The 25,241-nt window shown below is 35.9% G+C and overlaps 4 protein-coding genes and 1 long non-coding RNA gene across 6 annotated transcripts; 2 read left to right on the forward strand and 3 right to left on the reverse strand.

Annotated features, from left to right (window-relative positions):
* Window positions 1-170: 170 nt before the first annotated feature.
* On the reverse strand, window positions 171-13,315 carry LOC124442760 (WD repeat-containing protein 81-like). Of its 2 annotated transcripts, XM_046993252.1 has the most exons (21): window positions 12,904-13,310; window positions 12,300-12,472; window positions 11,480-11,648; window positions 9,993-11,340; window positions 9,264-9,610; window positions 8,677-8,864; window positions 7,587-8,196; window positions 6,955-7,072; window positions 6,657-6,779; window positions 6,079-6,368; window positions 5,346-5,615; window positions 5,114-5,233; window positions 4,280-4,833; window positions 4,098-4,171; window positions 3,614-3,673; window positions 3,212-3,435; window positions 2,623-2,818; window positions 2,170-2,309; window positions 1,697-1,802; window positions 704-804; window positions 171-555 (listed from the first exon to the last, which is right to left on the reverse strand). In XM_046993252.1, exons 1-21 carry the CDS (start codon window positions 13,021-13,023, stop codon window positions 427-429), a joined length of 5,460 nt encoding a protein of 1,819 aa, XP_046849208.1. In that variant the 5' UTR covers window positions 13,024-13,310; the 3' UTR covers window positions 171-426. The 2 variants fall into 2 exon arrangements, with proteins under 2 accessions (XP_046849208.1, XP_046849209.1); XM_046993253.1 differs by lacking the exons at window positions 171-555; window positions 704-804; window positions 1,697-1,802; window positions 2,170-2,309; window positions 2,623-2,818 and adding an exon at window positions 2,839-3,010 and having other exon boundaries at window positions 12,904-13,315.
* A 276-nt stretch (window positions 13,316-13,591) lies between these two features.
* On the forward strand, window positions 13,592-15,764 carry LOC124442764 (dual specificity protein phosphatase 1B-like). Its single transcript, XM_046993258.1, has 4 exons — window positions 13,592-13,994; window positions 14,639-14,833; window positions 14,915-15,076; window positions 15,482-15,764. The coding sequence occupies exons 1-4, from the start codon at window positions 13,836-13,838 to the stop codon at window positions 15,623-15,625; spliced, it is 660 nt and encodes a 219-aa protein (XP_046849214.1). The 5' UTR covers window positions 13,592-13,835; the 3' UTR covers window positions 15,626-15,764.
* LOC124442762 (anoctamin-8-like) lies at window positions 15,690-22,240 on the reverse strand. The gene is made up of 12 exons (XM_046993256.1): window positions 21,988-22,240; window positions 21,662-21,709; window positions 21,327-21,455; window positions 21,040-21,232; window positions 20,371-20,549; window positions 19,193-19,492; window positions 18,479-18,612; window positions 17,822-17,964; window positions 17,289-17,482; window positions 16,515-16,639; window positions 16,277-16,447; window positions 15,690-15,962 (listed from the first exon to the last, which is right to left on the reverse strand). Exons 1-12 carry the CDS (start codon window positions 22,141-22,143, stop codon window positions 15,788-15,790), a joined length of 1,947 nt encoding a protein of 648 aa, XP_046849212.1. The 5' UTR covers window positions 22,144-22,240; the 3' UTR covers window positions 15,690-15,787.
* Window positions 20,055-20,474, forward strand: LOC124442769. The gene is made up of 2 exons (XR_006947348.1): window positions 20,055-20,238; window positions 20,381-20,474. It is a non-coding gene; the product is annotated as an uncharacterized LOC124442769 (long non-coding RNA).
* A 33-nt stretch (window positions 22,241-22,273) lies between the features above and the next one.
* LOC124442765 (cytochrome c oxidase assembly protein COX16 homolog, mitochondrial-like) lies at window positions 22,274-23,778 on the reverse strand. The gene is made up of 4 exons (XM_046993259.1): window positions 23,437-23,778; window positions 23,228-23,308; window positions 23,047-23,121; window positions 22,274-22,751 (listed from the first exon to the last, which is right to left on the reverse strand). The coding sequence occupies exons 1-4, from the start codon at window positions 23,521-23,523 to the stop codon at window positions 22,683-22,685; spliced, it is 312 nt and encodes a 103-aa protein (XP_046849215.1). The 5' UTR covers window positions 23,524-23,778; the 3' UTR covers window positions 22,274-22,682.
* Window positions 23,779-25,241: the final 1,463 nt, after the last annotated feature.

Raw genomic sequence — 25,241 nt, forward strand, 5'->3', positions numbered from 1 at the left:
AAATTATGCCCTTTCCAAATAAACTGGAAATTAAAAACAAAATTTATTCTAAAGCAAAGAAAATGATGGAAGCAGTTGCAAATGATGCCCAAATATCGCTGTCCACTGGATAATCCCTTTTCCAAGCTTATTAAAAAAGTGATTACATTTAATTCACACGTTTATACAACTTAGATTTGACGAACGTTTAATTCGATTGATTGTCTAGCTTAGTTTTACAGTTTTCCCTTCACGGGATTTCATGCAACAGCCCCAGATAACTAAAAAAACCCCCTAAAGAACATCATAGTAATATATTAATGTCTAAATCAATACTTTTCATTTTATCTTTGTTGAAAATTATACTTTCGAGCTTATCGTTCAATCAAAATCCTTCATATGTTTACGTAATGACGAGACGACTTTCAAAGTTATTAAATCCAAGTTCTATCCCATCAAAGTAATGTTTCCATCTTCTCCTCCAAATAAATACGCTCTGTTCAAAGGTAGGACTCCAAAACATGTGGAATTACCTTTGAATACATCATTGCGGAGACGAATGTGTGTGTAGCTTGGCTGCAATATGAAAACAGTGATAATTGAAGAGAATCCCCGGAGATATTCCTCAGCTTGGTTTACAAAGTTAAAAGAATAACAAAGAATAACTGCCTAAGATCTATTAACTTGTTTGTAGACAGTTGACGTCGGTATATCCTAAAAATACCTCGTTGTCCGTGATTGTATGCCAACCAATGCGGTTGTTCCCCGCAAGAGAAACGATCACTTTATCGTGAATATGAATGTTTTGCACTGTTTCACCTGAACCTTAAACGCATGAAGAAATTATAGAACAATGTGGATACAGTTATGTACAATGTGAATGCAGTGATGTACAATGTGGATGCAGTGATGTACAATGTGGATACAGTGATGTACAATGTGGATACAGTGTAGAAACAATGTGGATACAATGATGTACAATGTGGATACAGTGATGTACAATGTGGACACAGTGATGTACAATGTGGATGTAGTGATGTACAATGTGGATACAGTGATGTACAATGTGGATACAGTGATGTACAATGTGGATGCAGTGATGTTCAATGTGGATACAGTGAAGGAACAATGTGGATACAGTGATGTACAATGTGGATACAGTGATGTACAATGTGGATACAGTGACGTACAATGTGGATACAGTGATGTACAATGTGGATGCAGTGATGTACAATGTGGATACAGTGAAGGAACAATGTGGACACAGTGAAGGAACAATGTGGACACAGTGATGTACAATGTGGATACAGTGATGTACAATGTGGACACAGTGATGTACAATGTGGACACAGTGATGTACAATGTGGATACAGTGATGTACAATGTGGATACAGTGATGTACAATGTGGATGCAGTGATGTTCAATGTGGATACAGTGAAGGAACAATGTGGATACAGTGATGTACAATGTGGATACAGTGATGTACAATGTGGATACAGTGACGTACAATGTGGATACAGTGATGTACAATGTGGATGCAGTGATGTACAATGTGGATACAGTGAAGGAACAATGTGGACACAGTGAAGGAACAATGTGGACACAGTGATGTACAATGTGGATACAGTGATGTACAATGCGAATGCAGTGATATTTTCATTAGAAACATATATAAGTATTACATATTATATAAATAAGCCAAACGGCAATATTCACCTGTTACAGTTGGTAAGGTCCGCAAACGCAACGCATCTTGACCCCAAAGTTGCATCTTTTGCGTTGATGACGATGTAACAAAACTCGTGTTAGTGTAAGGTTGAATCTAAACGATCGATCGCAAATATTTTTTTTAACCAAACCTATTTCAAATAACACATTGAAAGTTGTCTGATCTATTTAAAGGGTTTTAGGTTGCGCAATTTTTTAATAAAATAGGATAAGTGAAGTTAACGTTGAAGAAATAATTAGCGCGAAAATTTTTGAGAAATTGTGAAGGAATAAAGCATGCAACTTTCTTACAACATACTTTCAGACATATATACCCTATAAATGATGGCAATTACATTTTACTGATATTTTTATCCAGCAGACAAAACAAGAACTTTATATTGTGTATCCAGGAAAATGTAAATGAAGCTCAAACATTTAGCGTGAAAACGAGAAATCTGTGTTTACGGATCATGATTAACCTGAAGAATATCAGTTTCATGAGCCTTCCATTGTCTCGTAAGAATTCCACCACGAAGATCTATTATTGACATAAAACCACTTGCAAAGCCGATGGCCATCGACGTACCGTCTGGGGTAACACACAAACATCTTATGTAACCTGCAAAGAGAAAATAATGCTTTTTCAAGGATAGGGGCATTGGAGTTGCAATTGTTAAGAAAGACTTTCTAGAGTTTCTTCCTAGTAAGTCACTGGTGATGTGATAAGCCTACTAGATCTACTTGATGAACAAAAACTTTCAAAGTGCAATGTCATATTGAACTTTGAAAATCTTGAATTTCAATTAAATTTCTCTGGTCAACTGTTAATGCATTGGAAATTTCAATATAGAGATTTCACTACGCCATAGCCACTTAAACATTGAGACATTGAGCGCTTTATCGAGTAAGTCAATACTTTTATCAATACATACCTGCTAAACTGTTGCTAGTCACTCTCCACGTATGGCCAAAATTTCCCTGGCGAGGGTCAATCATTCTGACTGTGCCATTCTGCATGCCAGCCACGATACAGGGACTGGGACTAGGAAGAGTCGCCATAGAAACCGCCTCATTGCTCTTCGGAAATTTGAGTCGCAAAACGGAAGAGCCAGTAGGAAGATCCCAAAGCTAATGATAAAAAAGACACTCACCCAACAGTTAACTAAAATATCCAACCCTCTACATAATCAGTATCAGTTATCAAACGTAATCAAATTACCCCAAACTCTTCATTATGTCAAAAATATGAAATTATTGCAAAGTCTTTTCCTCAAGTCATGATCTAGAGTTCTCTTAAAGGTCTCCTTGGTTTGCATAAGCCTGTGCAAACACAGTAAACATCTTTTATTTCTCAATTCAAATGTAAACACTCGATAACTTAAAAGAGAAATGTATCACGTGGTATAGCACCCGGGAAGTAGCTAATTCAACCTTCTATATGAACAATCAGTTCTATGTTTTGGCGGCAAGAAATTCAAAAAATCGGAAATGTAACGGAGTCTTAGGTAACAACAAACATACATGAATAGATCCATCACAAGACACAGCTTGTCTCATTACGTCAATAACATCAACGGCAAATACAGATTTCCGATGATCACATGCAGTCCACGAAGAAGCCGATTGGCCCGTTCCGTCACCATAGTTATTGAGAAGCCAAAGTTTAACAGTCTTATCACGGCTCGCCGAGAGAAACAAGTGCTCATTGTCTTGAATGTGAATATCTTTGACAACATCACTGTGACCTGGGAAAAAATTCTCATTTTTTAAACGTAAGATGAATGTAGAATAATTAAGGCTGTAATCTCTCAAGCATCCCAAGTTTGCCGCTGACCAAAACAATAGTATCGATCGAACAAACACGTACTACATACATATTATTTTATAAGATAATTTAGCTAATGCAATTTACCTAATGCTTACCAGCAAATGTCTGAAGTCGTAATTGAGAAAATGTATTGCCATCAACTTGTTTTCTTTTTCCTGAAAGAAAAGTAGACATCACAAACTACAAAATGTACCTAAAGATGTCTACTATACGAAAATGATGCACGAAGTACCTTAAGAATGCCTGAAGTACCCAAATGATGTATAAAGTACCTAAAGATGTCTAATACACGAAAATGATGCACGAAGTACCTTAAGGATGCCTGAAGTACCAAAATGATGTATAAAGTACCTAAAGATGTCTACTATACGAAAATGATGCACGAAGTACGCTAAGGATGCCTGAAGTACCAAAATGATGAATAAAGTACTTAAAGATTTCTACCATACGAAAATGATGCACGAAGTACCTTAAGAATGCCTGAAGTACCTAAATGATGTATAAAGTACCCAAAGATGTCTAATGTACGAAAACGATACCATAAGGATAACTTAAATACCAAAATAATGTGCATAGTACCTAAATGATTTTTCCAATATTTCAACCAGTTTCCAGCTAAATGCTGTCTGGATGATACAAAAATATCTTTTGGTCTAAAACAAGTATTTATAGATAAGCAATTTATAAAGACACGACACAAAAACTATCAAAATTACAAACTTACATACCCTCCCTCAAACAATATAACACCTCAAATTCACCTTGTTTTTATTTGACTAGACGTAGCAAAAGATCTATCCAAGGACAAAGATTTGCTTTCATTTCGAGATTCCACATCGAATACTTCACCTTTCTTTGTATTAGCATTACCGTCCTGTGATGAAATAAATATTGACTGCATCTGACTATTTGGAGGCATGTGATTTGACAGTCCGGTGTCTACGGAACAGCATAATTGCCAAACCAGATCATTGTTCTTATCTAGGGTAGTTTCAATGTACGTGTCACCGAGACATTTGCACAGCGGTATGTATGCATGATATGCTAAAGCTGCATCAAACGTTTCGCAGATTTCTTTCGCACCAGGTTGCTCCAAAGCGCTTTCATCGAGAGGTTCAAAACACGAAAAGAACGTGTTTATCAACAACGAGAGCATGTCCTGGGCCGAGTGTCGCTCGAGAATTTCACATACTAACTTGAAGATGTCAAGAATGAGCAAAGCCATAAATAAACGAGCATGTTTTTCGCTGGCAAACGATATTGACGGTGAACAGATGAGACAGAGGACCTGGTGAAGAGGTTGGCTACACAATATCTAAATTGAGAAAGCATCAAAATAACAGACCAATAGGTATGACTCAAGCTTCCGCATGAGAAACAAGCAATAATGGGGAAGCCAGGTCAATTTTCAACTCCTACAATGAAAACATTTTGGTGTTCGTTCACAGAAAAAGCAAAAAATAATTTTCATTTATAAACAAGTAAGCTGAAAACTTTGGATAGTAGACTAAAAATTCAGATTGGCTTCTCTCAGTGATTGGTATTCCATCAAACTAAACTAATGTCAAATGACTCAACACATGTAGAAAAAATACCTCAAAGCGTTGCAATAAAGAAACTTCAGAGAAAGAAGAGATATATTGATGTACAAGGACAAGTGAAGCGGCCATACTGGCTTCTCCTTTTACACTAACACGCGATGATGAAATGTTGACCTATAGAGTAGAGTAACAAATTAAGTTCAAAAGTACGGTTGATTTCAATTAACACATTTTGATTTATTTTTTACACAAGCAGCTGTATATCACACAACAACATTAGAAATACCTTAGAGGAAACAAAAGGCAAATACTGATCAAATATGATCGCATCGCCATATACTTTAGTGCAGAAGGCCAGACAATGCAATATCCATTTGGCATTCGATTTACCAACAGCCATCCCTTTATCACCCATAGCAACGACACCAACATAACAGTTTACCAGCATGCCTAGCAAAGGTTTTATGATGTGGTTCGACGTTAACAAAGGACCAAGACGAGGTGCAAGCCAACAGATACTATCGGCTGCTGCTTCAGAAATTTCACTCGCAGAAACCTGTCAACATGTATTAAACACAATCTGGTTTTAAAACAGGAAAGTCACAATATCAAACTATTGTAACAAAAATTCTCTATCTATCTACCTAGATACCTACCTATCTACCTAGATACCTACCTATCTACCTAGATTCCTACCTATCTACCGACCTATCTATCTACGTAGATACCTACCTATCTACCTAGATTCCTACCTATCTACCGATCTATCTGTCTACCTACATACCTACCTATCTACCTACCTATCTACCCAGATACCTACCTATCTATCTAAATACCTACCTATCTACCTAGATACCTACCTAGATACCTACCTATCTATCTACCTAGATACCTACCTATCTACCTAGATACCTACCTACATACCTACCTATCTACCTACAAACCTAGCTATCTACCTAGATACCAACAACACAAAGCACAATATTAACTCAAACTTTCGTATAAGAAACACAACATACTTCTCCAGAATCCATGCTTATGTCTTTCTGATCATCATCTACACGCTCCGAGTTAAAAGAAAGAGACCGTTCAAAACTGAAATCAGTTGCTGCAACTCCATCCCAATCTTCATCAGAACCGGGTCGGGATACAGTCGCAAACGACTTGTGAAAAATAGCATCATTTCTTTCAATCGACTCCAATTCTTCGTCATCATCATCACCATGGCGATCAAACTTGCTAAAATCGTCATTTATTTCGTAATTGAACATTCCATGTGAATCAACATCATTCAAATCTTGACTCTCGCCTGTAATGGTCCCGTAAAATATCACATATTTAATGATTCCGTGTAAAAGATATTTTGGTAAAGGTAAAGTGTATTGCCAACAGTGGCGTAGCCAGCCCACAAAGTTGGTCATGCTATTTGATTTTTTCCTCATGGGCGTAATTCATTTCTTTAGAAATTTTTTTGGAAATGATAGGACAACAGAAAATTTATATAGCATGAACAAACGTGCGGGCTGGCTACGTCACTGAATTACGAAGTGCTACTTCAGAGCTTCCTAACGAAACAGTTTAGTTTTAGTTGACGTACCAGACAACACACCGAAATCTCCTTTATCATTTTCAGTAATTGGAAACAATTCTCCCTCTGTGTTTTTCCAGTCCAAATCATGTCCGTCGACATCTCCCAAAACATCTTTCAAAGATTCGCTTTCTTCAAAGAAAAAATTACTGGTTTGTGTCTTTAAAGTACTGTTTATATATGGCTTTATTAGGCTTTCATAGTTTTACATTTCTCCCTGAAAAATCACTCGATAGGATATTACAAATTTTTACGAAAGTGCAGACAACGCTATGAAGAAATATGATGGAAGAAATTTTAAGCATACCAATGTCATTCGAGTTATTTTCATAGTCAAGCGAGTGTCCGTGATTAAGATTTATCTTTCTTTCATCTTCAGTCAATACCCCAGGAGCTTCATCTTGACTGCAAGTGTCCGCATTTACCTAATGTGAGAAAGAATTCCGACGACAAAGATTGAAAAGCATAATAGAACAAATACAGCAGACTAGTCCTGACTATACTTGTCGGTGCTATATTTGTTCTCGTTGCAGTAAATACCTACATATCAATTGTGAACGGATTTAAGATTGCATTATCAGACAAAAGCGATGAAAAGTAATGAGTCACCCAACTGCATGTCACCTACAAGCATGCTCCCACCTGTAGCTATGTTGCCTACCTCAACCTGCATGTCACCGACCTGCAGGTTGCATACCCCTAGCTTTATAATCATTTCTCTTCATGAAACACAACCTGCATGTTACCGACCTGCAGGTTGCATACCCCTAGCTTTATAATCATTTCTCTTCATGAAACACTACCTGCATGTCACCGACCTGCGGGTTGCATACCCCTAGCTTTATAATCATTTCTCTTCATGAAACACTACCTGCATGTCACCAACCTGCCGGTTGCATACCCCTAGCTTTATAATCATTTCTCTTCATGAAACACTACCTGCATGTCGTTGTCTGAGAGATTTAAAGCGTCAACAATTAACGCTAAAAAATGATCCAAAAATGGTTCCATGCCAAATCGCATGATAAGTTTCGACAAGAACGACTGATGAAAAAGCAGGAAAGATGCATTGCTCTTTTTCACATCATAATGCTGCAACAGTTTCTTTAGAAATGTCCTTTTTGTTTGTCTTGGTCCCAGGAAAGCGGCAATAGGGTCAAACAAATGAAGAAAAGCCTGCAGTTGTGTCTGTTCGCAGGAAAACAACGGAATGAGATAGCTTATGAGTAATTCAAGACCTTCGCTGTTTAATTCGTCGACCAAATCCGGCAAATACTTCACAGCTATGTGGACCTGTTCAATAGTATAGGACACACCATTTCGAGGAGAGGTGACAGCTGTTTTTGACTGTTTTAAGCAGTTCTCTTCGGACGGACTTCCCAAATGAAACTCCACTAGAAATTCGTAAAACTGTTTGAAACAGGATGGAAACGGGAAAATGGCTACATGTCCTTGAATTAATAGTTCTGGAGTTAAAGGTGGTAATCCTTGTCTTTTGTTGAATCCGCAGCCTTCATCAAACAATGTCTTCATCCCATCGCGAAGAGCGCTACACGTAGAAGTGAAAAGAAGAACAAACACATATTTTTACTTAATTAACTGCATTCACATACAAATACATTCCCTCATTTAAATAGTCGTGATATTTTCGAAAGGATGCAGTTAAAGCTAATAAGTCACTTAAGTAATACTTGAGGATATTAATTTCAGTAAAAAGCGAGTGCGTACGAGTCTTGTACAATTCGAAAAAGTCCAGTTAAAGTCCACCACCCTCTTTTTAACTGATTTTTACGGTTCATACCTTTCAGATTCTACTACATTAAATATGCTTTGAACTGAATGTATATGAAAGGCTACATGCAGCAAAAAAATTCGAGCCGGTCTTTCCACACAAAACACACATAAATATAAAAAAGACACAATCCAAAAACGCCACATGTTAAACGAAAACGATGAATCCTTATCGAAGCAGGAACACAAGAATGAAATAAAAAAAAACAACCACAAAATGACAAGGAAAGCTACAAACCTAGGCACGGCCATTTTGGTCGAACTAAATATTCGTTTGGCAGTGATGAAGCGCTCTTTCTGTGTCATAGCAGGTGACAAAAGTCGCATTTTCCCTGGCAAAAACATTTCCACAAGCATTGTACAAATATTTTGGATCTCCCTGTGACGAGTAGTTTCAGGAATTTCTGACCTCGGTAAGATAGCAACCTATAAGCAGATACGTAATATATAGATATATATGTTAAAACAGAGTGTAAAACTCCAAATTAGAGAATTTTGACCCGATTTTGAACATCCTATTGCTCATAAGGACTTAAGGCTAAACAATAAATAACTGATGATGAAGAAACTAAACTGGAATATATAAGGACTCAAGTTTTAACATCCGATCATTCCTGAAGACGACATTAGTCTGTAGCATAAAAATAAAAATGAGGACGTTACACTGTAGGTTATACGGACTCAAGTTTCAACATCAGATCCCTTCTGATGAAGACACTAGCCAATAGATAAATAATTTTAACATGAGGTCACGATTGATAGACACAAATTGGAGTACATAACGACGCAACAAGATTCTTTTGAAAGTGAAAACGATTTACCAACCTCACTGTAAGTAGATAAATCTTTAGCATACGAAACAGTGTTTTCTTTTGCTTGTAACTTAAATTTTGTCAACAACTCTACTTGATTAAACTCTTCAAGAGGACCATAGCCAATCGCCAAAGAGATGGGTAAACTGTCGATGGATGGTAGAACGTCTGTACTCGAATCAACGTTATCTTTTAGACGAAGAAACGACGTTAAATTGGTACGTTGCCACATCTTTTGTTTCTTCTGACTACCAGATTCATCTTCTGCTGTCTCATTTTTCATTTCACCATCCACATCTTCCCATGAAGTATGAAGTACTTCAAAACCATTTTGGCTTTCTTCAATGAAAACACGTTGACCTACGTAAAAAAGTTTTGAAATGTCAACTGTCGCCGTTGAAGGAATTTCAAGACGTGTAATACAATTGTCACGAAGTTAAGCATTCGAGCTATGAAATACATAAAATACAAATAATAGGATTGTTATAACACCTTCCGCTATGAACACAAAACTGAAACCAAAATACAATGTAACTTGAGCCAAATTCAAACCTCATAAGCAACCATTTTTTTGTTTTTGATACAAATTATTAGCACCTTGAACAGTAACTACGATCTATATCGACCCAAATATGACACGAAAAAAATTACTGTCCTCCAACTTATGAATAATCGGGGGGATTTTCCTCTCCCTCCACCCCTCCAGTTTACATCAAATACATAGCGGTCACCGTCCACATACCATCACTATTTACACCAAGTATCTCGTGTTCCAATTCATCATCTAGGTTCACCATTGTGGGATACAAATCCATTTGATGATGCCTTACTTGTTTAGGATGTGGTTGGATGAACAATTGCACAACTCCATGATTACTTATTGTTTCATGTTGATCAACCAGATGCAGGTAAACATTCTTCGCCTTTTCAGCTGCAGATCCGACTAACTTATATCCAAACGTTAAATCAATCCAATGATGTAGATGATCGCAGACGTAATCACTTTCGAGCGCTTTACGATGCAACCCTATGAAATCCTGGGGATTGTCAGCCCAGGCAGGTACTCCTAAATCCGGTAGGTCAGGGTGGATTGATTTGAAGATCGTGGGATCGGTATAAAACTCCGGGATACATTCATCCGGGGTCCATTCCTGCAATCGTTCCATATTGCAAGGATATTCGTTCGGTTCCCACTTAGCACGTACGTGTTTCGTCAACACATTCTTTGGCGTCCTGCGTGCTAAATACACGTGATACGTGATCTCAGATAGCACACCAGACACGTGATGCGGAGGATTTTCCATGTGATCTCCATCATCGGAATACAACACGTTCTTAAAGGTGACATCAAGCTGAGAGTCTCCTTTGTTAATACGAAACTTCGACTTCGTAAGATCTCTGTACTTGCCGCAAGGAGTTGTGAAGTCGGTAACCCATGGCAACACGGGGTGGTAGTTGGGGTCACCTAGACGACGGCCAGCAATCGAGTTGAGTGCCATCAAGTAGTCAAAATTACTAACTTCTTTCTTTACCCATTTATCGACAAGTTCCCGTAGGCTTATCGCATTATGCAAATTTTCTTCATGTAATGCACCGTTTGAAAGCAGTTCTTTTTTGTTTAGCTTTGTCGATTTACCATTATTTTTAATGTCGTCTTTGACTCCATCAAAATTTATATAACTTAAGCTCGAACTTAACCACAAACAGTTATTTAGCTTGATGTTCTCCAGACTATACACACCGCAGTAGTAACCCATGTCGTGAAAGCTCTCAAACATTCTTAAAATTTGGTAAAATAAAAACAATGGTTTGGTTATTGTGGAAGATATGACACTGGGACTAAACCAAACGACATCTTGAAGTGTGTGTGGGGAGTAATATTCCAAAATAAAGAAACAGTTCTCAGATTCCAATATTCCATGTATTCCTTGGATTCCTGAAAAACGTCGTTCGCTTTCTAAATCGTACAAATCCCGTTTTGTACGTTCGAACGTTGACGATTTTCGCTTGTCTTGTTCGGTCGAAGGTTCATCGTGAAGTTTAATGATCTTTATTTTAAGCCATTTTTCACAAATACTTTGCAAGATTTCCTAAGAAAAGATGTTTACAAAATACAGTAAATTATACAATTTATTCGATAAATTTCATAATACATTCCTTGTCCTTCTCACAAAAATAATTTCAATGAAAAAAAAAACGCGCTTTTTGCAAAAAACTCTTCACTATCACCTTTCCTTTCCTTTCCTGGACTTCTATATCTCCACTGACCGGAGTACTGCTGTACTTCTTACGAGCTTGAATCAAGTAGTTTTTGAAGTTCTCCGTTGAAACGTACGACATTAAATCAGCAAATGTGTCTGTGTAGGGGAAATTGGAGCTCTTGAGAGTCTTTGGGACACTAAAATTTTCATTGTGATGTAAATACTTCAGAATTATGCTCATCATCTATGTAGTTCATCAGCAAAAGTGATCTGATGTTGAAACTTTAGTCCATATGTATTCCAGTCTAGTTTCTTATTCATAAGAGATGTGATGTTGAATCTTGAGTCCTTAGATATACAGTCAAACCTGAAATAAATGGACACCCTAGGGGAACAGACTAGTGTCGGCTTAATGGAGGTGTCCACTTGATAGCAGTTTTATAATTATGAATTAGCAAGTTGGAATTAAATTTAGGACTTTAAAAAGTGTCCGCTTCATACAGGATATCTGCTTAATACAGGCCAACTTACTACAGGTTTGACTGTATAGTATGGTCTAGTGCCTTCTTCAGGAGGGACCTGATGTAGAATGTTGAGTCCTTATTTTTACCTGTCTGCCTAGTGTCTTCATTAAAAGTGATCTGATGTTGAAGCTTTATTTTATACATACTCCAGTCTAGTATGTTCATTAGGAGTAATCTGATGTTGAAACACAAGTCCTTAAATACTTCATTCTAGTGTCTTTAGTAACAATGGTACAATGATGAAAATAAAATCTTTATGGACAAAAGTAAAAATACTTGATGCTATGTTAACAAAAGTTTGATACATAATTTAAATTGTCCTACCACAAAGTTTTTAAAGGTTTCTTGAATATTTTTATTATAACTTGAGTCCAAGGTTTTGGTATTTCATGATTGGATCGCTGGAGATATAGAAATCTTTCATAACAACTGCTGGGATAAGCATCTGGCAAAGTGTAGCTCTCATTCTCAAGCTCTTTCAGCCACTTCTGGTTCACCTGTGGAAGTATTCAAACTAGTCTTAATATATAAAATAAAAAAATATTTTACAAAGTGATTTGTAATACTAATGCTAGCAGCCAGGAACTACAGTTACATTTGTGTAAGCCAATGATTCAATATATTTTCATGACATTTAATTTGATCAGTAATAATTTACACTATGAATGTAGAACAAAATATTGTTGCAAACTACATTAAAGACTATACTCTCTTCAATGTCAAAACTACAAAATGAATGAAATTTCTGTCATCTTGTAAACTTTGTGTAATAGTCAAAAAGACTTCTGCAACTTGCAAACAACTAATTTGAAAAACACTTAACCGGCATTGGCTTACGACGAGTTTTATCTCAGGACTGCAATGGCATACTCCATTGCAGTCTTCAGCCTTTGTCATAAAATATTTCTATGCTAAAAGAGTTACATACCAAAGCTACACATTCAACATAACCATTTTTTCGTTGCCATCCTTGTATATCTGCTTTATCAAATCCCAGCTCTGTCACAACCAAATTTTTAGCATTTTCAACAGATAATTGACATCCCATCGCATAAAATCAATTGGTATTCTCCTTCTAAGGAATCTATAATCATTTTTCCATTTCAAAGAGAATTAACATATCAAGATGGCTTTCATTCGAAACGAAGCTCAAGTTACAGAATAAAAGTTTGAAGAGTATACAACAATTTTTAAGTACAAAAAGGTCGAGTTATTTAAGTCTTGTGGTGAATCGATGCGGTACTTTATGTTACTTTAATGATTTTGTAATAATGACTAATGATCAATTGAAAATTAAGTTGTTTTTCAAATTTTAATTAGACAATTGTCAATTAAGACACCTTTTCAGTACTATACGATATTTGAGAGAAGTAACTGTTTTAACTAAAACATTCAACTTTTTGGGGAAACATTGCACAAAGAAAACATTTAGGGTCAAAGTACAGGTAACCAACAGAAGTGAAGGCACGTATTACAATCTTTTAGTTGACGCACTGACTTCTAACCACGCACATCACTGACGCACATCGTTATAATGGCAGGAAACCATTGCAAGTAATATAATCACACATAAAATCTCTTTCACATTTGCTATTGTTTATGCCTCAGTAGTGTGTTTATTCTGTGACAAAGGACATTAATAATTTCCCAATTTTCCTACCGATTCTTTTTATTATTGTGAAATCTTTGTTGGCCTATTTTGTATCAAGCGACATCGATCGATTTTCGCTGACATTGTGTACGTTCTTAAGTAAACGTATCTTAAATATATGGTGGAGAAAACTATAGTTGAGAAGTATTGGCCATGAATGATTGATGTCTTTCAAGCGAAAAGCGAAGGCACTTATCCACTGTTGAAAAATGAACGAGAGTTTTTTGAAGCAAGTCCATTTCACGGGTGAAACACAATGTGAAGAGTTTAAGCCAAACCCTTTCAAAGCAAATATATGCGTGATTTGTTGCAAGGAAATATCCAAACACAAAGCAAGTTCAATACGTAGTCAAGAAATTTTAATGAAGGTAACACATTTAATACAATACGCGCTGTACTGTTCCAACGAATGATGATCACTCATTTTAGTTTGAATAATGTTCTCTGATTATGAAACTCTCAGTCTTACTGTCATAAGTATTTACTGTATATGTAATCATTGAAGAAATAAGAGTTCCAAATAGACATCCTTAGCAAAAATCCCCTTAACATGAAATAACTCGGGTGAGGGAAGGGCGGTGGGTGGGTGGTAAAGAGGGGTTAGAAAGTTTCTCATCAGCGCATCAACTATCTGTGCCCGTTTGTAGAGGGTTGACTTTGGAAGGGGGAAATTGCCGCCTTCAATGATCTCTGATAATGGATTATTAGATATAAAGGCCATGTTAAAATGAAACGTATATACAAATATATACAAAGTGTATATATAATGTGCCCTCCCGGCTATCACTACAGTGCAATGGTAACTCCTGCACTTTGGACACAGGATGTACGGTTATACATATATACAAATATACATATATACAAATCCTGTTAGTAGCGTACTTCTCAGATTCCTCAATGAAGGAGATCTCTTTTGATTCGTTGAGGAGACAGACAAAAATTCCTGTCGTTTAAGATCATCTTGACATTAGTGGTTTTTTACTAAAACAAATCTCAATTAACAATTTTCAAGGCATTGGAATATAGTCAGTCGTTCGACAAACTTGGAAGTGTAATATTACCAAGTAATGGCGAATCAAAAACTGGCGGGTTATACTTGGGTGGTTACAAATCTTCAATGAACAAAAAGTTCATCGTCGACAATCAAATTACCCATATCGTGAACGCTGCCAAAAACCTCGCAAGTTTTTTTGGGCCGAAATACGAAGTGAGTGAAAATTTAAATGCTTGCATTTGTCGATATAATATTCATATATGCTTCGACAGATGGATGTTTTTCATTATTAAGAATACAGTGAAAGAAATCGTACGCGAACTGAAAATAGAGTATCTCTCACTCTGTTGGGTTGATGATGAAGATTTTTCTATTCCTGTAACTGATGTCATGGAAGCAATCTCTTTTATTCACAACGGTCTTACAAAAGGCAATGTCTTGGTTCATTGTGCTCAGGTAAATTTTCAATTGAAGTAAGGTTTTCTCTAACTTTTGGTCTTTTATTCACTTGAGTTTACATCTGACGCAGATAAGCAATCATAAATAGTCGTCCTCAGATCACTCGTGATGAAAACACTGAGTCTATGTAAACGCAAGTTTAACATATGACAAAAACCTCAGACAGGAGTATATAAATCATGACCTTTCCACATACGACCACTCCTGATAAAGACACTAGATTAGCGTATATAAGAGCTAAAGTTTATAATTCTCTTCTCATAAAGGAGTAACAAAATGAAACAATATACGAAGTATAAATAGGCGTTTAAATTTCAAAGTTACAGCATGTAATTTCACCAAACATACTGAAAATACCAGCCCAAACTCTGTTTTAACATGTTCTACCTTCAAACAAAACAGGGAAAATCCCGTTCTTCGACTGTTGTAATCGCATACGTTATGGCGAGTAAGAAGTTGTCGTTGAACGACGCCTTAAAGTTGGTGCAGGAAAAGAGAAAGATGGCTCAGCCTAATCCAGGATTCATGAAATTTTATCATATTTAGAAAGTGACGAACAATTTCTTGCGGTAATGCTTCCTTAACCGACATTGAAAACCAACACGCAAAATGTACGTCAATTTCCTTAGTTAGAATTACTACAAATAACTCTATTTTCAATAAATTTGATTATTATTATATGTTACACAAGCTGCGCACGTATATTACCTACTGCAGTTTTTTGGTCTGTAGTATCGCCATCTCTCCTTCCAGTTTCTTCTGATGTTCTTCCTTGGCCTTGGCAATCCGAACCCACTTAGGTTGAGTGTTAATAAACCACGTGATAAACAACGCAGACAGGATCAAAAAATGTTCGAAAGCAAAAACTGAAGCAACTATGTACCTTAAAAATAGTTGATAAATTTTTGCTATTTATACTTGATCTATTTATACTTATGTCATAGTGAGGAGGGTAAATAAGAAATCGATGTACTTAATCTCCTTACGCTTACGCCATAGTGACTATGGTATATAAGAAATCAAAGAACTTAATCTCCTTATACATACATCATAGTGAGGATGCTACATAAGAAATCAAGGAACATAATCTCAAACTTATATAAGTTCCAGGAGGATCTTCTACATAAACGTACTTGCCATTTACAAATGGATCGAACCTAGCATGCTAAATCAAAACCTTCCATGTTCTAAACAAACCTGCCATATCCCAGCTTAATATACTGGTCGCCATCATCCGCTGTTTCGTACATCCACGGAAGCCATTCGGCAAGCTGTTCGGAGGAGAAACCCATTATTACAGTATTGGTTAACATCGAAACAGCTATCATACACCAAAGGACATTGTACCAAACACCTATATCGCATGTCCTGTAAGAGATTTTAAATATCGATGAAATATATCGAAGTTGATCAACTTGCACAACGTCATATATACCTCATAACTTTGGGTCGTTGATATATAAAAAGTAGTTTGAACATATCGGAACGGCTTTCGATGAACAAAAATAAAACGCCGATAGCAGATGCCAGTGGAAATGCTGATGCAAACAATGTTATATACTGAAATTGAAATTAAAAGTTCATTAATTCCAGTAACTGGATTTCTTCACCCTCAACACAACCTGTTTCATAATATGCAACACATAAAATGTAGAGGACACGTCAGTTCCATGCGCGATAAAGCGCTGCTATTTACGCTGCAATTTAAAAATGAACTTGAAACAAGAGCGTAACCAGCCCGTTTTATTTTGTTGTTCTATCACTAAATTTTCTTTTCTCGTTCACTGAAGAAATGAATATTCACTATGCTGACCGGTGTAGAAAAAGTATCAAACCGTAACACTGACCGTTAAAGACTGGAATATGTATTGTATGTGACAGTGGCGGAAACTTTATGAAATATAAGAGGGGCTAAATCTTGAAGGCATGAGATTTCTAGGGAGATCCCGGGCCATTCCTATAGATATACTTTTAAAATTTAATCTCCAGAAATTGATTTAAGGATTCCTACTTACATAATCCTACACACACAAGAAGGTTTAATGCGTCTGATAGCACGGGTTCAGTGTAGAAGTTTATCAAATAGTTATTATTGGGTGCAAGATTTTTAATCTTTCAAAATATTTGGAGGGTGGGCTCGAGTCCCTCCTCGCGTACGCCACTGATATTGGGGGTTCGTGAAGTTATGCTTCAATAAAGTGAAACTCACTCCAAACTGCATGACCATCTCCAAGTAATCATCGAATTGGTCGTATTCTTCGAGAACGGAGTCGGATATTTCCTGTTCTTGTACTTGGGATATTTTATTTATCTTCTTGAATTGTCTTTTAATTCGCCATTGGGAAAAATGTTCGGTCGCGAATGGAATAATGGTCTCCACGACCAGCCTTCGTATTTCGTCTCCTACGAATAAAAAAGAACTTTGAAAGAACTTCACACTATCTCTATGTTTATCTTTTACAACAGTGACCGCAGAGCCTGTCCCAAAGAAGGGGAAGGGGAGGCAGAATAGCACAAAAAGATACTCATAAGAGGGACGCCAAATTTTACCTAATAAATATCTCAACCCGCACCGAGGTTCCTGTAATAACAAAACCAAATGGATATATTTTGTACGAGGTTTCTCTTATACTTTAATCGTACAATTGATCATGAATCAGTGTGATGAATGAAAATAGAAGAAGTAAGTTATCTCCAATTGAATAAGTTGAAAATTTTTCAAAATTCAACCGAACATCCTACCTCCAAACAGACCAACGAGTTCCCTGCGTAAATTAACAACATTCAGTTGATAAAAAGCAATATAAAACAACGGCAGGAAACAGTCGAAGGCTTCGAAAGCAAAACGTTTCACAATCAACGATCTTCTCCACTCAGACTCTGTCCTGATAAAAATGAAAAAAAAATAAAGTTTTCAAAAAGTATTCAAAAGATTTCTTAAAATTAGGATAATTCCAGAAGATTTCAAGCACAATTGATTAGATGATTCTATTCGTCAGTTTTCGTCAGCATTCGTCAGTATTCTGTGGTCAGATAGAGAATTACCCACGAGCTACCTCAAGTTAGCGTTGTGTCGACCTCATTTCCTATTTTTGTGTGTTCTGTCGTGTCTGCTCTATGTTTGACGAATTATTTACTTGTATTTTTTCAAACAACACTTTCCTTTATTTTATACATAAAAATTTTGATAATCCAGTAATGAACTACATAACTAAAAAATGATAAAAGTTGGTGTAAATTGGAATAAGGCTTTCAAGAATTTTAGATGTTCGCTAAAATGACCTGACCAGTTTTATTAGTTTTACCAATGCATTATTTTATTGATAAATCCATTTAAAAGAAATCCTGTTGCATCCCCAGTGACTTGAGGGAAAAACCAAAATAAGTGGTAGGCATAACCTGTGATTTTCAAAATCCGTACAGCGACTGGCAATTTTTCTATAGATCGTGTTGAAGATATTGATTACCACTGAGTGAGCAACTGTTGGGATTAAATAGCCGTGATATGGATTATCACCAGCAAATATGTGACCCTAAAGAGATGATCATAATGTCGTCATAATAAATACCAATATGACATCATTGTTGACTATCGAGTAAGATGACAATTACTGGAATATGACAAGGGAAAGGGGGAAAAATGCGTCAGATATCTCAGAGCAGTTTCCAGTATCGACTAAAACATGCACAACGTTTTTGAAGCATATATGTACGGTATATACGAGACGGGAAAATACAATTGATGTTACATGGAAAAAAAGAATGATGGTTACACAGAGGACATTTAATATATACACAGAGAATATTCGATGGATACACAGAGGATATTCGATGGATACACAGAGGAAATTCGATAGATGCACAGAGGATGTTCGATGGATACAAAGAGGATATTCGATCGCTACACAGAGGATATTCCATAGATACACAAAGGATATTCGATGGACACACACAGGATATTCAATGGGCACACACAGGATATTTGATGGATAAAGAGGATATTCGCTGGGCACACAAAGGATAACTGATGGATACACAGCGGGTACAAAAATATGTTGGACATACAATAGATAGCGACATTTAAACGATAGAGGTGGTATATTATTATAATACCGGTTCAGCATAATAAGCCAGAGATGAGAAGTAGATGGGACTATGTTTGTCTTTAATGTATCCATTGAGATTAAGAGAACATATCATAGCAACAACAGCAACCATCAACATTGGCATCGTAAATAGAAAGCTGGCAAGATATCTCAACCAACGGCGCCACCTGGGAAAGTATTTTTCAAGTTTACCTGTAACTGGACTAATTCGTATTGCACCATTGAATTCCGGCCTAATCTCACATTCGTCTTGGTAAACATACGTGCCCCAAAGATAGGACAATTCAGCTTCGCGCCTTCGCCATACCTATTAAAAATGACGATACATTTTTACACATATTCCAGTATTCCAGAACGTCTCTCACATTCACTTGATGAATGGAGCTGGAAAATAAATGACACACGGTTTTGGTGTTTCTAAGTGGACACACGTCTTTTCTAACTGATCACAGATTGCATTTTTAACGGGTGGATGAAAAGCTTCGGCCAAAGCATAAATCTCTTCCAGAAATTGATCATTGTTTTCTAGATATTCTGTTGTTACTTGATAATAAGTCTCAGTTAAATTCGTGCATTTACGATGATACGTACACAATTTGACGCCCACTGACGTTTCTATGTTATCATTCAATCAACGTAAAACATTTCCCTTTTTTCCTCTTTCTTCTTAAAACCTTCCAAGAAATCAGGATTGATGGATTTAGGAAATTCATGACTGATTTCAATCTAATTGTATATTTAAAACCAGTCATGGTAGGTAGATTTATCAATGCAAATATTTTCTAATGAAACAACAGTTGAATCCACTTTTTTAGAAACTTCTTGCCCGATGAGAATGTAGTTACTAAGCTATTAAAACTTCCCGGCAAAACTGCAATAATGTGAGGGTTTTAATACTTATTTAAATCAATCAACTGAGGGTGAAAGCGAACGCGATTTTAAAAAAGTACATACATGTCTAAAGAAGGAAATATTACAGCTTGATGACGTAAAATATCCATTATGGAATGCTTCGTAGACAGAGGATTGAAATATGAAAGCAAAAAACTTTAGGTAAACTCAATTTTTCCACTGACCACGAAAAAGTTAATGTACTCTGACATGTATCCTTCTCTTACCAATCGCTCTGACATAACAATAGTTAAAAGTTGCTTAGCAATTGTTTTTTACATAATCAATACTCACAACGATAAAGAAAACAGCCCAGATGACGATAAAAAGCGCGTAAAATGGAAGGAGAAAATTATCATCAACGGTGATGCCAGGATTTCGCCAAAAATACACAAAAATGCCCAACACTGAAGGGATACATAACGCCAATCGGAAATACGACATCCACACAAAGTAAAATGCAATTTCTTCGCCTAAAATGATATCATCTGAGTGTCTTAAGACTTTATGGAACAGAAACAAAATGACCACTACCAAGTAAGAGAAGAATTCAAGGGTGGACTGAAAAATGATGAGACAGTGAAGGTAGGAGGCGGAATGGAGAGATGGTAAGGGTGAACAATGGATAACAAGAGGGCAGGAATGGAGATGGACAAAATGGAGAGATGAAGATAAAATGCAGAAAAAAATAGTGGAGATGGACAATAAGAATGAAGAATGATGTGGCAGAAAGATAGTGGTAGATGCAATAAGAGCATGAATGGTAAGGATAAAACATGGACAGTGGACAAATTAAAACTGGATGATTTTTTGGAGAGGTGCACAAACAATTAGAAAGAGAAGCATTATATTAAGATCAATGATGGCAAATAGAGAGAGCATGCCAACTATACATAAATATATGACATTTGACAATTGTAAAGAGAAAAGAAGAGATATATATATAAAAAAATAAATGCTTACCAAAGTAATTTCGGATATCATTTGCTGGACATTCAAACCAATTTTCTTTCATTTTGCACCACAGTCGATCTTTTTCCTCCTTGATATGAAGTGCCTGAACTTCCCTGATGATCTGAATTTCACTGTGTTGCAGAGCAACAACTAAACTCTCCTCAATCCCACATAATCCAACATTATACTTTGACAGTGGTACCTAAATCAGAACATCGATATCAAAAACATCAAAGAGATCTATCAGACCAGAAGCAACAGAAATTGTAATATTCTGAAATCAAGACTTTACATACAGACGTTTTGCTGATGCCAATAATACAGGAATAAACAAGTTGTGATTTCTCTGCTGGGGAGAAGAAAGTTTCTTTATTTTCAATGTCTTGAAATTCTTCAAGTTGGTCCACTGACATTTCTTGCAATATCTTACATGTAAAAATAAAGGTGAAACACTCAGACCAACATCATAGTAAAAAAGTGAGCATGAAAAATTAACCACAATCAAGGCAAATGAATTGATTTTTGAAAATAACACATGATCTGAAAATAACTAGCAACTATTCTGTAAATCAGCTTGACTTCATTTGGTTACCAATGAACATAAGAGGAAAAAGGGTTGAATGGCTCTTACCAGTGGATCCTTTCCTTTCTTTGCTGTCCAAATCCCTAGCTTCATGGCCTAAAATATTCAAAGACAAAAACAGTTTACTTCAAGAAAACTTAACACACCCCTGTGCTGGGCTATTAACCCATTCAAACCAAAGATATTAAATTTTTGTGGAGCTAAAAACAAAAATGCAAAAAAAAAAAATTCTTGAACAATTTTGCACAAATGTAACATTTGTGCCACTGTAAACTAGAAATAACCGAATTATTAAAATGTAACAGAAATCAGTTAATATGAGAATTATAAACATATTAAAAGTCATAAGGTCATGCTCATATACGGACTCACACCTGATCAACCAATGCCTTGAATGTAGCTGAAACGTGAACTATATTTTTGTCTTCGTTTACTAGTTCGCATATTAATCCTGCAGACTTAAAACAATCGAGTATTGTTGCACGTAGCTCCTTAGGACAATTTTCAGAAAATTTAACGGAATACTCCATGTTTTTTTCCGATAAGAATAGTCAACGATCGAAATTTTTTTTTGAGGGATTAATACAGCAATTGTCAGCGTAATTACAGTGCTCGTCAATCATCAACTCATCAACGAAAAATAATCACGATAACCCAATCTGCAAAGTCTTAGTAGCAAAATACTGAATTTTAAATAGTAAATACTGCTAAACTCACTGAGCTATATTGACATGGACAAATAATGCTCTACAAATAAATACATAATGTTTATACTTGACACTCTATGGTCAATCATTAGCACAGCACAGTCACGTGATTTGTTTCCAAATATCCCATTATAAACTTTGATACAAATAGCAATATTTTTAATCCCCAACCTCCTGTTCTACCACCACCACCACTACCAAAGTTCAGTTTGGACTTTGAACATCTGAATGATGCCGGTTTAAGTGACCTTAAATTAACAGTATTGCCTTGAGAAATTTTTCGTACAGGCAGTTCAAGGCAACACCATTGAAATTTCATCACACACTTAGTATGATATATCTACATGACCAAGTAAGAATTATCAGTTATCAGTCCAAGGTCGCGGCACTCGTTTGTTTTCCCACTCATCAATATCAATAGTTCTTACTTCCTGAAAATAGAAAATGCATGTACAAATGCAGTTTTTGTTAGCAAAGGTCTAGGCTTGTAAAATAAAATGTAATTTGCTGCAAACTCAAATTCAATGAAAATCTTGACTATAGAACAAAGCAGAATTTGTATTGGTATTGTTGATTGAAATTTTTTCACAGTTGTCACGGGTCGCAGAAATCATAAAGGTGCCTGGTGTCCTCAATGCTGTCTGGGTAAACTATAGGCAAAACAATACGCTACAACAATACACTACTGGGAGTTATAAAATTATAAACGCAAGAAGTTTACAGTACATTATAAGCCTCTTCTAAGCTTAAAGGTTTTTTCTTCTTCTTTACGTAAAATGTTTGGCTTTCTTCGTAGTTCATCTGAAGAAAATCCAAGCATAAGCTTTAATTACCAAATATCATAATATGGTTGGGTGGAACGCGTACAGGCAGTACAGCAGCAGTACGCCAGGCTCCCAAAACTTACCTTACGAATTTTTTCATCTCGTCTTTTTATTTTAATATCTGTGAATTCCGACAGACCTACGGAGCCAATCACAACCAACAGCTTCAAAATAATGAAAACGTCGTTACAAGAAAGTATCTGGTATAAAAGTTTGATGATTATTTAAAATGAAAACTATAGATACAGCCACGTTCGCAAACTATTAATTGTTTAGTAAGAAGTTTACGTACCACCATAGGTAATCCAAACTTTAAAAAAGCTTTTTCTCCGCTACCTAGCCTTTTTCTCCACGAAATCCAACGCCAATCGACCACCATATTGTTATAATAAGTAATACTTTATGTTATTAAAACATTGACTCTGTGGCCAGTTCTGTCATATCTAATGATGATGGCCAACTTTAGAAGATTGAAAAGTTCTATTCCAAGAGGACATTTAAAGATAAAATATGACTTATTCTTTGCACGATGAAATAGTATTATATAGTATTATGGCTTGAATTGAGACGGAAAATCCTTACGTTTGAAACGATATTTGATTAAGCTCAGCAGCAATTTGATACACCGAGTGTTTCATTCATATTTTAAACTCTTTCAAAGGAAGACAAGATTAAAGTCTGTTGAGGAGTTAGCTGCCAAGGACTACAAAATAAAAAAACATATCTCTTTAAAACAACTTATTGATTCTTGATTTATATTTATTTATGTAGTAACTAGTAACATTTTGATACTGTTCCTGTAAGTATATATAAGGTTAGTCTTGGCTTGAGCATTGCTTTTCTTCTTGCATTTAAAGAATTATCAAAACTGAGCTAAATCGATGATGGATGAACAAGGAAACACGAATATTAGCAACAACTAGTCTAGGGTTTAGACTTTAGAGCACTGGAAGTAATATGTGTCAAAAATACTTCGTTTAGTCCATTCACATGTCCTGCAAAATTTTATCGAGATGGACGCTAAACAAGCCATTTTCACTTGGCTTAATCTTCAACGCATGTCAGTGTTTCAATAAGTAGTAAATAAATACTGTGTCTTAAAATCATTTAGATAAAGCTTGCAATTTTGTATTTACATCGAGAAGTATATACCCAAGTTCTTTGTTCTTTGTCTCTTCGATCATGCTCATCATACACATCTGTGTGGGCAGTCCTGAATTTTTGGAAGCTTTTAAAGTGGGTTTAGATATTTGCACCATAATTACAAACGAGAGGCATCATTTTTTGCAAATCCATTTAATCAAGATCATGTTTCCATAGCGTCGTAAGGCATTGCTTTTTTAAAAGAATATAACAGAATTCAAACTAGAATTTAGAGTCAAAAATGTCACTGCCCATAATTCAAGAATATAAAGGTCTACCATCCTCATGTTTAAATGCACAAGTAATTTTATTATATGTAAAGCAGAATGTGGTCTAAAGCAAAAACTTAAACACAATGTCGCCAGAATGCAAGTGGAAATCTTTCCATGCAAGATTTTCGTCTCTTTTGCTTCAGTATTCTGATGATTTTCAACATCAACACTGCCTAAGGATACGACCATGCGGCTTTGTATGGTTCTTTCAAGGCGAAATAATCTGAAGTTCATAAAAAATATGGCAAACAGCGCTATTATTGTGAAAGCAGTAGTAAAGTTTGTGATGGAGCGCTCTTTAAAATTGTAGCATTTAACAATAATGTATGATAAGATGTATGGCAACTGGAACAAACAGAAAAGACCTACAATTCTTCTCTTTGTCACATGTTGATAAAGAAACGGATGAAACAGAGCCAAGTATCTTTCTGTCGTCATTGTTAGTAGCATGGTAATAGAAAGCAATAATGAGTATCCTAAATTTATTAATACTGTCACAAAGAAACATTTTCTGCGTAAGACGTAGAAATGAAATCTAAATGAAGAGCAAACTTGTTTCATTAATATAAATTATTGTTTTCTCATGCGGAGTAAATGTCATCTTAAAACCTTTCAAAATACCTTTCAAATGCACGTTTGTGAAAAATTATGTCATTTACGTAATTCTTTATTCAGGCGTGTT

The sequence above is a fragment of the Xenia sp. Carnegie-2017 genome, unplaced genomic scaffold, assembly GCF_021976095.1.
Source record: "Xenia sp. Carnegie-2017 unplaced genomic scaffold, XeniaSp_v1 HiC_scaffold_20, whole genome shotgun sequence".
NCBI lineage: Eukaryota > Metazoa > Cnidaria > Anthozoa > Malacalcyonacea > Xeniidae > Xenia > Xenia sp. Carnegie-2017.